Source organism: Artemia franciscana, chromosome 16 (assembly GCF_032884065.1).
Source record: "Artemia franciscana chromosome 16, ASM3288406v1, whole genome shotgun sequence".
Classification (NCBI taxonomy): Eukaryota; Metazoa; Arthropoda; class Branchiopoda; order Anostraca; family Artemiidae; genus Artemia; species Artemia franciscana.
Genome location: NC_088878.1, coordinates 18,395,834 through 18,409,595, shown reverse-complemented (window position 1 = coordinate 18,409,595; position 13,762 = coordinate 18,395,834). Strand labels below are relative to the sequence as shown.

The 13,762-nt window shown below is 38.5% G+C and overlaps 1 protein-coding gene across 2 annotated transcripts in view; it reads right to left on the bottom strand.

Annotated features, from left to right (window-relative positions):
• The window catches only part of LOC136037167 (uncharacterized), a 71,182-nt gene that overhangs the window by 16,435 nt on the left and 40,985 nt on the right, over positions 1–13,762 (bottom strand). For both annotated transcript variants that reach the window (XM_065719710.1, XM_065719711.1), the window contains exon 7: positions 3,460–3,800. In XM_065719710.1, the coding sequence (XP_065575782.1) occupies positions 3,460–3,800 (341 nt within the window). The remainder of the gene's footprint in view (positions 1–3,459; positions 3,801–13,762) is intronic.

Sequence of the window (13,762 nt, the reverse complement as noted above, 5' to 3'; positions counted from 1 at the left end):
TCAGCTCTTGGAAATACAATGCCAGCAGTCCTGTTTTGGCTTTTGGAGGAGGTGAAATTGGACAGATTCTTTAATCTTCGTTGAGTGGATGAAACACTTCATATCCTATGCACGCTCACAAGCACAGAATCCCTGTCTTCTGATCCTTGACAATTATGAATCCCATCTGTCAATTGATGCGATAAAGCTGGCAAAAGACAATCACATCCTCATGCTAACCCTTCCACCACACACCTCGCCAAAGCTGCAGCCACTGGACAAGACTGTGTTTTTTCCGTTCAAGCTTCATTACAACAGAGCAATTTAGAACTGGATAATGAATAACCCTTGCATCCCAGATTCAACGTATGAGATCCCTCAGTTCCTTGGAACAGCATACCCACTGAGTTTTACCCCGGGTAACATTGTGTCAGGATTCTGTGTTTCTGGGATTTCACCATTTAACAACAACATATTCATTGATGATGAATATGCACCATCTTCAAATATAGATAGACCAGAGCCTGAAAGACGGTGGATACTGTGAAGATTTTGAAAAAAATAGTAAAAGCCTAGGGTACTTTCTCATAGCTGACAAGGTTCGGAGGAATAGGAAAGATGTGTTTACAAACAAAGAATAAAATATCAAAAGCTGCAATAATGACTTAGGAAGAACCGGTAAGATTTGCTAGATGTGTTCCCGGGGTATTTACTACGGATGGTTTCAGGTACCTTATTCACTGACCGTTACCAGATAGTAAGATATTTCTTTCCCAATTGGTTCTATACCTGGTGATTTTATCTAAACTCATTTGTGAACTTATTATATATTTCAGCCAGATGTACGCCTGAGTTGTGAATTGCGCTCCATTGAAGAAATGAATGTTAATTGAATGGAAACTCAGGACTGTAAAATACAAAGTCCTGTTCCCGGAAGGGAACAGGACTATTCTACATTTCTATCTCCTTCGGAATTTTGAGGGTTTCCTTCTCTTTGCTCATACAGCTCCGAGTATGCCTACGTTTGACCAGACTGATAATTTCACATTACGGAAAAGAGACAGAAAGCACTTTCTGAGATACTAATGGGACTTAGAAAGTCCTCCAAAAATACCGGAAAAACATCAGTACAGGTGATGCCCATTTTGTTTGTATGAAACCCTACTGGGTACCAGTGAGCCGACAACAAGCGATTGAAGAAGAAGTCAAGCGAATCCTGGGTTTGGGGATCATACAGCCATCTTCAAGCCCCTGGTGTTCTCCAGTAAGTTGTGGTTACCAGGCCAGACGGAAGCCTTCGTTTCTGTTTGGACTTCGGGGCTTAAATCTGGTATTCACCACATCGAATGGTACATCGAATTCACCCATTTTTTCAACTTACAAGTCACTAATCATGCCGATGTAAAAGGAACCTATTTCGAGCTTAAGGACGGTCTTTTATATCGGCGTACCAAAAAGAAAGATGGTTCGATTCATTTTCAACCGTTGGTACCGTAGGTCCACCGTGGTCAGCTAATCCTGCAATCTCATTGTTCGCCCCGAACTCCCACAAAGTTGGCTCATCGAGTCCGTAACGCAACAGCGAAGGTTTTACTTAAATATTTCTTCTGGCCCTACTTCTATCATCAAATCAAGAGTAAGTTGGGTTCATGTTCATGCCCAGGAAGAGAAGCGTTTGCAGGATATGTGGTGACAATAAAATAGTGTTACCTTACGTAAGATAAGATAAGATTTATTTGCAAAAAGGCCTGCAGGCCATAGCAAAACACATACAACTTTAAACAAACACCTAATTACAAACGATTTATATGTACCTAAGGGGAGAGAAATGTGGTGATTTTATCTAAGCTCATTTGCGAACTTATTATATATTTCGGCCATATGTCCACCAGAGTGGAGAATCGCACTCCTTTGAAGGAATGAATGTTAGTTGAATGAAAAGTTAGTTCGTTACCGGCGTTACAAGGGAACAGAAGTGTGAATTTTTATATGTTGTGTCGTAGAGTAAATAAAACTTGTGTTTATACGGATTACGACAGTATCAAAATGTGGTTCCATCCAAATTTTTTAAGTCTATAATTAGAGAGAGTTGAAAACGTTTTTGTAGGCAATATTATATATTGCCAAACATCGTCCTTTTCGGCCAAGCATCTACACCCGAACGAGAAGTGTCGTCCTGAAAGGGGTGATGACAGGATGTATGAAAATATTTGAAGCTCTTAAAGGTATAAAGAAGGAAGATTTAAAAAAGTTGGGATGAAGGAGTAGCGTGTGCTGTCATGTTGTCCTCGGCAGGCTTAGTGAGTTGTTAGTAGTAGTTATCAGTAGTCTTTGGCAAATGCAATGACGACGATAAGCTAGTTAGAAAAGGTTGGAGCTGTTCCAGTGTGTAATAATTGAGCATTTGTTTGGTTTGACATTAAATGTTCCGAAAATATATAAAAACATGATATACATCGTGAACCTAGCCAATACTCAGCTGCAGGCCAGACACTTCAAAAATCACAACTACTTGATGTTAAAGTGGAAGAGGTTAACTTGAAAAACATTTTTTTTTTCTGCTTGTAGCATGGCGCCACCAGTAAATGATGGAGGCCTTGCGTTTATTTTGATGCTGGCTCCGTCGAATGCTAAAACTTGAGTTGTCCCCGTGAGGTTTTGTCCCCGTGAGGTTCATAAATAGCAAGATCGTTTTCAATCGACTATCTTATATTCGTCTTTTTACAGTGACATGATCTCACAATTGAGTAGGAGAGAATTTCCTCTGTTTTTCCCTGTAAGACAGCAACATGTTCGAAAATTCGGAAAAATGGTAAAACCATGGTGCAATCAAGATGGGCCCAAGATTGCACTAGGTGCAATCTAGGTGCAGACAAAAAGGTTTCAGACAAAAGTCTGAAGATGAAAAAAGCAGTTAAATTCTGTCACGGTTGGAAAGGCATTAACAATAGGATGCTACTTGCTCATTTAATGACTATAAAGTGCAGGATATGAGTCATAGTAATATGTAAACCAGTAGAATCAACTAATGGAGATAGTGGTGAATCAGATGAATTCCACGTACAGCTACAGGAAAATAGACGGGGTCCTAGGTAGAAATATCGTCTTCTAACTAGGAAATTTTAATGCCCGGTCGGTAGAAATAGGACTAGATGGTATAATAGGATAGGTAAATTTGGTAGAAAAAAAATAGCAATGGTTAGAAACTGCCTTCCATAAATCTTTTTCACAAAAATGCACACCTAAATATCAACCAAACAGACTCTCCCCCCCCCAAAAAAAAAAAACACACTGATTATCTTTAACTTAAGGTGGAAATTAAATCTGTTAAATTTTGTAGTTGTTTTTTTTGGATTTCTACGAATATTCATCCCTAACAAAGTTCATCAAAATTTTAAAGCCAACCAGCCCATACCTCCACACCTAAAATATTTCAGATCCAGCAAGGAACCCAAGAGAAAAAGTAGCAATTATATTTACCTGATCGACATCGTGCAATGCATCCCCGCCCTCTGAATCAACTTCCAATTTTATTTGTGCTGAACTATCCCACAATACAGGTGCTGATTGAAAACGGTCCTGACTGACGCGCTTCTGGTTGTTCAATTCCGGTGAAGCTAAACCAAGGCTGCGGATTTCTGTCCAGGTTTCACGGGGTATTAGTGAAGGAGGCTGTCTTGGCCAATGCATTTCATTGGGGACTGACACAGCAGGTCTGTCAAAAGAGGGCCACATTTCAGCCGGAATCAAAGGAGGTGGTTGATCATATTTAGATTCATCATTAGAAACTAGCATTGGTTGCTCATCATCACAAGATTTTGCTGAAAAGGATAAATTGTAGTTATAAGAAAATCAAGAGATAAGACTTGAAACGAGAAACTGACGAAAGGTTACAAAAACTATGAACCCTCCTGCTGCCATCAAAAAGACTAAGAAACTAGTATACCAATGTAGCATGAGTGAGAAGCAAAAAAATCGCACTGCAAGAGTGGTTACAAACGCATATACTAATTTGGAAAATACCTCAGAAAGAAAATTTACAAAGATCCTTAACATCTTATGAGCAAGATTGTACATTTATTATTTATACAGTTTCCTTCACGAGAAAGGGAAAATTTTTTAGAAAATAAGTATTCTGAAATTTTTTAGCCTGAAAACAAAAACAATCTAGATAGGTCACAATTTTGAAAAAACTAGTTAGGAGACTTACTTTTGGGATAAAATATGTAAGTGACGCGAAGTGAAGCAACGAAATTATTTTTGCCTCAGGAAAAGCAATTGTCCCAGATACCAGTAAAGAACAGGGACCAACACATCTCAAGTGTACACCAAAGCGCTTAAGCCGGCTTAAAACCAGACAGTAAGATGTCCCTGGGACCTCCAAAATTAATGGAGGCGTTGCGCAATCCTGGGCCCCTCTTGGTCACAGCATGGTTTTCAGCAGTTGGTGATGCTCTTTATCAACAAAGTCGAAATCCTGCACAGAAAGTCTCAAGCATTTTACCTCCGAATCATTATATATTCATGCCTAAAAATATTATTCTAAGGGGTGGTAACTCATAGTAGATACATGTGCTAGGAAAAAGTGTTCAGCCTGGAAACACCCACCAAAACATACCAAGTCCAGAAGAATTATCCCTTAATCAGAATCCTGTGAGAAGGCTGTGTCGTTTACTAGGCTATACTTTCCTCGAGGGGTGCCACTCCTCCAGTGGAAATAGAGTTGTTCGCTAGGTCCCCAGTCTTGTAGGTACTCCGAAAGGATCAAGGCAGCCCTTTGCAGGGGTCGTTGCCCATAGATCTGGATCTTACGCCCTACCACAGTTGTCCTCCTATAGAAGATCCTCCCACGATGGTGTTCTACATCACCATGCAACTTAATCCATTACTGGAAGTAGGTTTGTAACTCGTGGGACGTGTGCACACGCCGGTGGACCCCAATGAGTGTAAATAAGAGGGGCCTTCTTCCTCCTTTTCCTATGTTTACGGCCCCAAGTGAGAGAGCCCCAGTTTTTATTATGGTCACTCAGGGACAAACCCCCCCCCCCCTTGGTCCGTGCCTTCTATAAAGGTACCGTACATTATACATATATATATATATATATATATATATATATATATATATATATATATATATATATATATATATATATATATATATATATAGCTTATTTTAAAAATTATATATATAGCTTATTTTAAAAATTTAGGAAATATTATTTTCTTACCCCCCTAAGTTGTTCCATATCACATGAAAACATTGTAGAAAAAGTTTGAGCCATTTATAATAATGTTTAGGGGTAGCTCAAGTACCTCAAAGATTAAGAAAAAAAAAAAAAGAAGGGTTTCGATCAACTTGTATTTTGCTTAAAAGCAAAAAAAAAGTAAAAAAGAAGGAAAAAGTAAAAAAGAAGGATTTCGAGCAACTTGTATTTTGCTTAAAAACACATAAACAAAATTGTTTAGTTCCTATTTATGGTTGACCGGATAGAGTCTGTTTCCTGATATCGGGATAAGCTCTGCGGTGTTCATTGACAACTTGCAGCAGAACCAGACATAATTTAGCCGGCAATGCAAAATTTCCATCCTTCAGAGATGAACGTGTTCAGACTTGTTTGCTTTTGACCGGTTGCGCTTAATAGAGTCTCGGACACCAAGACTCAGTCTGGTGTAGTTTTTTGCTCGAGGCGATATTGTATCAGTTCTGTTTTGTTATCAGTGTTGTTTTTTTTTTACAATAATAAGCTAATTGTGTATTAACTTGTCTCAAGACAGTAGATTTCTATAACGTTAATGACTACTGAGCGTTGATTGACGAATTTGAATGTAACTGAGCCTATTCTTTTGTTGGAGAAGCAATGAGTTGAACAATTTTTGCTCTTTTTTCTAAAAAAAATTCACCCTACCTAAGTTCATGATTATAAATTCTGTTTTCTGTTTATTTCAGACCCAATTGAGACTGAAAATGTTAGCAAATGCAACTAGATCTCGAACGGAGTTATATCTCATTGGTAGCTCTGTGTCTGAATTAAGAGGTAGCAAGCTGCCTTCATTGCGAATGGCTCTTGGGTTCTTCCTTCATCTCCACCTTGAACTGAATGAGACCATTAGGCACTCGTCGGCTGCTGCTGTAACCGAACTAGCAAAGTTTTGGCGGAAAGCTCGAATTCCAATGAGAGATCATCAAAACTGTCAAACCAAGCTTGAGCAGGCATTTGAAGAATGGCGTCTTCTCAAGAAGAACAAAGCACGAAAGTCATCAACTCAACAGGCGAGAGAGGCGGCCTTCGTATCTAGGCTCGAGGATCTTTTTGACATCGCTCACGCCGATGCCCTGAACACGATGTCAATACAAGAAGACAAAGATTTCTTGTTAGCCCAGCGAGAAAAAGGGAGACGGGGGTCAATGGTTGGCGTAGATGAAACACTAGCTTGCAAGGAGAAAAGGGTGTCCTTGAGAGAGCAGCAAACACTTAAAAGACGACAGCAAACAGAGAACATACAACAGATAGAGGCTTCCACAGCCGAACTTACCACATCTGGTTCAGAGATCAGCGCAGCAGAATACATTGACAGTGAGGGGGCTGTTGGAGGAAGCAGAACTCAAAAAAGAAAAAGGGGCCGAAAAGCTGTAGTTACACCTGAACTAGCAGCAGCTCTTGATCGTACTAAAGTATCAGACCGCAAGGCTGTTTTTGTCATAGCAGACACTGCCAAAAGCTTAGGAATGACTATTGACCAACTAGCTCTAAATAGAGATTCAGTTCGCCGACTCAGAGCAAAACATCGAATTCACAGTTCTGCAAGCATCAGAGCCAAGTTTCAGAGTGATGTTCCCCTCGTTGTCCACTGGGACGGCAAACTGATCCCCGACCTCATTGGAAAAGAGAAGGTTGATCGTCTGCCTGTTTTGGTTTCCGGAAAAGAAGTTTTACCGCTACTCACAGTAGCCAAGCTTCCATCCGGAACAGGCGAGGCTCAGGCTTCTGCTGTCTTCGGAGCTATTGAAGACTGGGGCATACCCGGCTACATCCGAGCCATGTGTTTCGATACTACAAGCTCAAACACTGGCAGGATCTCTGGTGCTTGTGTTCTGTTGGAGCAGAAGCTTGGTAAGGAATTCTTGTCACTGGCTTGTAGACATCATATTATGGAGCTCGTCATTGGTGCTGCGTTTCGAGTGTGCATGGGATCGACATCTTCTCCTGAGGTTCCACTCTTCAAACGCTTCCAGGACTATTGGAGATTCATAGATACAGATAAATATGAAACAGGAATTGCAGCTGATGATGCGGCGCGTCTAGTGGATGACATCAAACAAAGTACCATCGATTTTGCTAACAAGCACCTTGAACAGAGCCAGCCGAGGGATGATTACAAGGAATTCCTGGAACTTGTGCTCATCTTTCTTGGTGCTACTCCTGCGAGAGGAGTACGATTCATGTCACCCGGAGCGATGCACCATGCCAGATGGATGAGCAAAGTGATATACAGTTTAAAGATCTGGATGTTCAAGGCTCAGTTTAGACTGACTCTCACAGAAGAAAGAGGTTTGCATGACGTGTGTGTGTTTGCAGTACGTGTGTACCTGAAAGCCTGGATCTCTGCACCTTTAGCCTCAGGTGCTCCGTACAGTGACCTACTACTGCTGAAGTCGCTGCTCGAGTACTCGTCCATCCATTTGGCAATCTCAAAGGCCACATCAAACAAGTTTTCCGATCACTTGTGGTATTTGTCACCCGAACTCGTTGGCTTGGCTTTCTTCGGCAGTCGCGTCAGTTCGTCGACGAAGAGACTGATGGTGAGTGCCATGCAGAGTGAAGACGACCAGGAACAGGAACATACCAAGCGTATCACCATTGATCTTGATTCAGCCAAGAATAAAAACCTGGAACATTTTGTTACAGCAAAGTCAGCAAAACTTTTTCAAATGATGGATCTTCCTGATGGATTTCTCACAGTTGATCCAGACTTGTGGGAAGATAGACACGACTACAAGCTAGCGTCAGAAACTGTGAGGTCACTCAAAGTCGTCAATGACCACGCTGAGCGAGGAGTGGCACTCATTCAAGAGTACAGCGGTTTTATAACCCAAGATGAGTCGCAGCTGCAATTTCTGCTGCAAGTTGTCAATGAACACCGCAGAGTTTATCCCGACAGCAGGAAGCAGACTCTGTCAGGTCAACCATAAATAGGAACTAAACAATTTTGTTTATATTTTTTTAAAGCAAAATACAAGTTGATCGAAACCCTTCTTTTTTTTTTTTTTCTTAATCTTTGAGGTACTTGAGCTACCCCTAAACATTATTATAAATGGCTCAAACTTTTTCTACAATGTTTTCAGGTGATATGGAACAACTTAGGGGGGTAAGAAAATAATATTTCCAAAATTTTTAAAATAAGCTCCACCCTAATATATATATATATATATATATATATATATATATATATATATATATATATATATATATATATATATATATATATATATATATATATATATATATATATATATATATATATAATATATATATATATATATATAGAAGTTACTGAGCTGCCTAAGTATTTGAAGTTTGTCAACGGTTCGATGTCCTTATCTCCCATTTAAATTTCCATGGTTAACTGCTAAATGACATAACTTTAGTCTTTGGAGCGTTGATGTAAAATCCGAACTTTTCAGCTTTCTTAGCAAGTTTGTTCATAATTCCTCAAACCTTTGCTTGTTGGCTTTTATGAGACAAACATCATCGGCAAAATCGACGTCTTGGAGAAGCTTTCTTGTATTTCGGATTCATGTCCATTTGTCTGTCTTAATATGAAGTGTACAATTAGGACGAAGAGGAAAGGTGACAGGACACAGTCTTGTTTGACTCCAGTCATCCTTTTGAAGCGGCGCGTTTTACCATTAGAGGTTTTAACACGGCATTCCGTCTCTTCGTACATAGCAAATATTAGACGGATTAGCTTCTCGAGAATAACCTACCGTAGACTCTCCACAGGATTTGACAATCCATTGAATCAAATCGCTTGCTCGAAGTCCACAAAGCTTATGTACGAGCGTTGTCTATTCACTAGATTCCTCCAGCTTCGTGTACAGAATAAAAATAAGGTCGGCACAGGATAGTTTTGGCCAGAATCTATTTTGCTCTTGACGCAAGGGGGGATTAAAGTCAGTTTGGAGTCTTCCTAGCATAAAGGTCAACACTTAAATAGGTTCTCCGGGATTGAGAGAAGATTGTTGCTTCTGTAGTTGCCGGATTCTACTGAATCTCTCTTCTTGAAGATTTTCAGGATAGTTCCTGTTCTCAATTATTTTGAGAACCTCAAGGTCCCTAATAGTAAAGGAGACTTAAATTAATTTACAAAGTTTAAATGACAATTGATACATCAAACGAATCGACTATTTATTGTAAATAAAAAAAATATAGAATTCAATAAGTTGAATATTACCCAACAGACATTTCTCTCGAATTTCGAAGAGGCAAAATACCACAAAAAACAGAAGTGGTCCAAAAAAACATAACGTAAAATTCGGCATATCAGATAGCTCTTTCGCATAGGTTTGCGCTCTTATCAACAAAATCCCATATTTTCTTGGAGATGATCATGGATGCAAGTTCTCATCTTATCATTATTGACAGTACCAAACCAAGGTTTCTAAATTATTATAGAAGAGACAACTCAATGGATTAATGATTGTGATTTCTTGTGCCCATTTTCATTAGAAGAAACGATACTGCCATAACACAGGGGTGTAATTTACTATTTTCTGATGCAATTACTATTGGTCAAAAATAAAAAAAAAACAAGGAAATAAAAATTCTAAGAAAACCAATGGATTCAAAATTATCGATAAATAGAGCATTCGTAATCCTAGTTTCAGCGCAAGAAATACCATGTGGCGGCACACTCAGTTCTGAAGATGCAAGAAGTTCGTTAAATAGCTAATATAACCAATTATTTTAAATACTAATCAAACAAGGTTGATATATTTACAGCAAGATAAAAATGAAGCGAAGTAATGTGTATTTACGGATAAGCAATTTTGGAGGAGGGCAAGTAGAGCTTCATTTATGTGTGAGAGAGAGAACGTGTCAAGAGCCAAAAAAATCAAGTTTAAAATCCTGCCAAAGTTTGCCAATTCTCATTGAACTTCAAATAAGAAGAGTAGTTGAAGGGGGGCGTAGAAACTCATCTAATCTTTCTTCATTCTCAATTTGGAGAATGACTTCCATACAGAAAATGAACTTACTGAAAAATTGTTTTGTGCAGTAACAAATTACTTTATATATATATTTTTATGACGCAAAAAGAGACGAGATGAGGAGGGTTTACCAATATCTGGAAATTTCCCTGATATTGGGTAAAATAGTACCAGCAGCTTTATTTAAACCAAATTTAAATAGAAATTAAACAAGAATGTAAGACTACCAGTGATATCCAAGGCATCGCTATAGCATTGTCTGCAAGAAAGACTTCAATGTTATTTGGGTTTTCTTCCGAAGCACTTCATATAGAATGTATGATTGCATAAGCTTCGCAGGAACCCACTCGATTACTAATGCCCTTTTTCAAGAGTCAAAGGTGATCAGAGGCAACAAGTCTCCCCCCACGCCCTCTTTTCCCCAATGCATCCTATCAAAATTTAGATATCAATTTTGTCAAAAATAGCCCAAATATAAAATAAGAGAATCTCTGGGGTTGACGCAACCTTTAAGAGGAAGGAGGCGAGTATTGAAAGTTATGTCCCAGGGGCATATATGGTTTTTATGGAAGGAATTGTCGTATAAACTTTGAAGGAGGCTAGATTGATACAAATTGAAAGTTCTAGTTCTCTTTTTAAAAGTCAAACATATTTGGATAGAATATAACAACATAATTTAATCGTGATTTCTTATACAACACAGTTGTCGAATTTGAATTTTGCATCAGAAATTGCACTACTACATATAAGTCAAATTTAGAAATTTAACCTTCACGTCAGACAAGGAGGACATTGGTGGAGAACTACCCCCCCCCCCCCTTTCCCCTCGTTTCCCAAAATGCATCCAAATAAAATTAGAGATGGCAATTTTCTCCAACGCGGACTAGAGAACATATAACAATGGCTTTGGACTTGACAAGACCCCCCCCCTTAAATCCCTCTTAAATCATCCGCAATACCAAAATTGCAATCAAAATTGTGTATGAAATTGCAATACCAAAATTATTCAAAATAGTACAAAGACTACATAACAATGCCTCCGGGGTGGACAAAAACCCCACCGAGCCCAGGGACAAAATCTGTAAATTATGCAAGCTTTCATATAAGGTTCTATATAATGTTAGTGCTATATAATGTTAACACAGAAGATACCTATGAAACCATAAATTTCAGTTCCCTTTTTAAGGTCAAGAGTGACCGAACCCCCCTCCCCTCCCCCATAAGCCCTTATTCCCAAAATTCTTCGAACCAAAATCTTGATATAGCTATTGTGTTCAAAATAGTCCAATCGTCAAAAACTATGGTTGCAGGTACGATAAGCCCCTAGTCCTCAAGGCAAAGGCTATGAATGTCAGTTGTCAATTGTTAACATATAAGGGTTTCATGGAGACGGATGTCATGTAAACTTTGGAGGGGGTTTATTCGATTAGATATGAAAAGCTTAGTTCCCTTTTGTAACAGTCGAATGCGTTTAATAGAGTAACCAGTACTGTCATGACTAACGATATTGGCAAGGAATTCCCCCAAAGATAGAAACATGTGGATGACTCGTCGATCCTTGAAGTATGTCATAGGAATATTAAAAGTGACCCCGTTGAAATCCTAACCCAATGTTCGGATAAATCTAAGAATCTAAATATGACAGTAAATTCCACTATTTCACATATAATGACGACCAACTTCTTGAAATCTACTCCCGTTTTCTATGACCAGATCCCACCCAAAATGCTAGTGAAACATGTTAAACTCCTTGATGTCACAATTTCTTATGATCTTAAGGTGTATCTTTCCAACATTGTTAAACAAACAAATGTATCACTATCCATGTTTAAGCCGCTAAACAAATATATTTGTCCTAAGATACATTCTCGCCGTGTTTACTTATCCTTTATCAGGCCGCTATTGGAATATGCATGCCTAGTTTGGCATTCTCAATTTTCACGTGAACTTAGAGACAAAATTGAGTCGGTCCAAAAGCGTGCGCCCAGGACCATTTACAAAGAGGGCCAAATCCCATACTCCTTCCTCCTTAGAGCTGCACGTATTACCACCTTAAATGAAAGGAGGAAAAAATTTGCTTACGTTTCGCTGAATCAGTCATTTTTAATCCCCGTACTGAGAACTTAATCCCTAAAACTCACAATCCCATTAGACCCAACTCCCACGGTCAGCCTCCTTAGCAATCTCAACTCATTGTTCGATCCATGCTGTTACAGACAGGTTTCGTAAAAGTTTTATACCCTTTATTCTGGAGCACACTAATAATAACTCGTGACTGTGTCCTTACCAAAATCATCCTTCGTCTTTCTTCCTGTTGACGGTGTATCGCCACAAAAAGTTTCCCTTCTCATCTATTGTCGTTTTTATTTTTGTTTATTTGTAATGTTTTTGTAATTTAACCCCTTCAGCAATTGTCAAGCCTTCTGATTCGCCCTTTATCTTTGATGATTTTGCCTTTTTAATTTAAACTGTTTTGATTTTGACGTGCTGACTATTTGACTTAATATAACGTGTTGAGTATGTTAAGCTGACTCAATGTACTAATTTGAAATTTTGTTATCTTTACTTTAACGCGACATATAAAGTGAATTCGGCTCTAAGAGCTTGTGATAGCCTTTCGCAAATATTTATTATCTTATCTTACACCCTCCGAGCCCTTTTTCCCAAAATGCACCCTATCAAAATAGTAGAATAGCAATTTTGTTTAGAATGGTCCAAAAGTCAAAAACTATTAAATTTAGGATTGAGGAACCCTCTGAGCTCACAGGGCAGGGGCTAGAACTTCAAAAAGTTGCCCATTTTTTAGATGACTTTTTTGGAAGAGGTGGTCGCATTGATTTTGGAGGAGTATCAATCAATTGGTATTTGAAAGATCTAGTTAGTTTTTTAAGATTCAAAAATGATAAAAGGGAAACCAACACCCCCCCCCCTTCTTCCAATCCCCTTTTCTTCAAAAGCATATGGTCAAAAGTTTGTGATACCCATCTTACAAAAATAGTCCAAAACCCAAATAACTATGCTTCCGGAGTTTAATCCTACCACCCATCCGCCCCCCCAAGGCAAGGGCTGCGAGCTTTTACAGCCAGGGCAAGTCACTTATTGTTACATTGTTTTATTTAGTTGACTTATAACGGGTCAACTTTGATTAACAGGCCAATGGATTGGAGGTTGCTTATTGTTGCTCTTATACTTTGTTTGCTTTGATACTTTAGTAACCATGATCCTTTTTTTTACTTTGATACTCTCTTTTCTTTGATACTTTGTTACTTGGACACTAATACGTGGATAGTAATACTTTGATACTTGATGTTGAAAAAATATGAAATGGGGGATGGTGAAAGACTTGAAACTTTGGTAATCAAAAATGAAAATAATCTTATTTTAATTTTTTTAAAGAAAAGTAACGGCTGTAATGAACTTACAATCAGCAGAAGTAAATTCTTATAGTAATTCAAACTCAGAACAACTAGAAATGCTTTTAAAGAATACAAGAAAAAAAGCAGAAATGAAATAAACAACCATTGCAAACATACTACAGGTGCTAACATGAATGAAGGAGTAAATCTTAAACGAGTA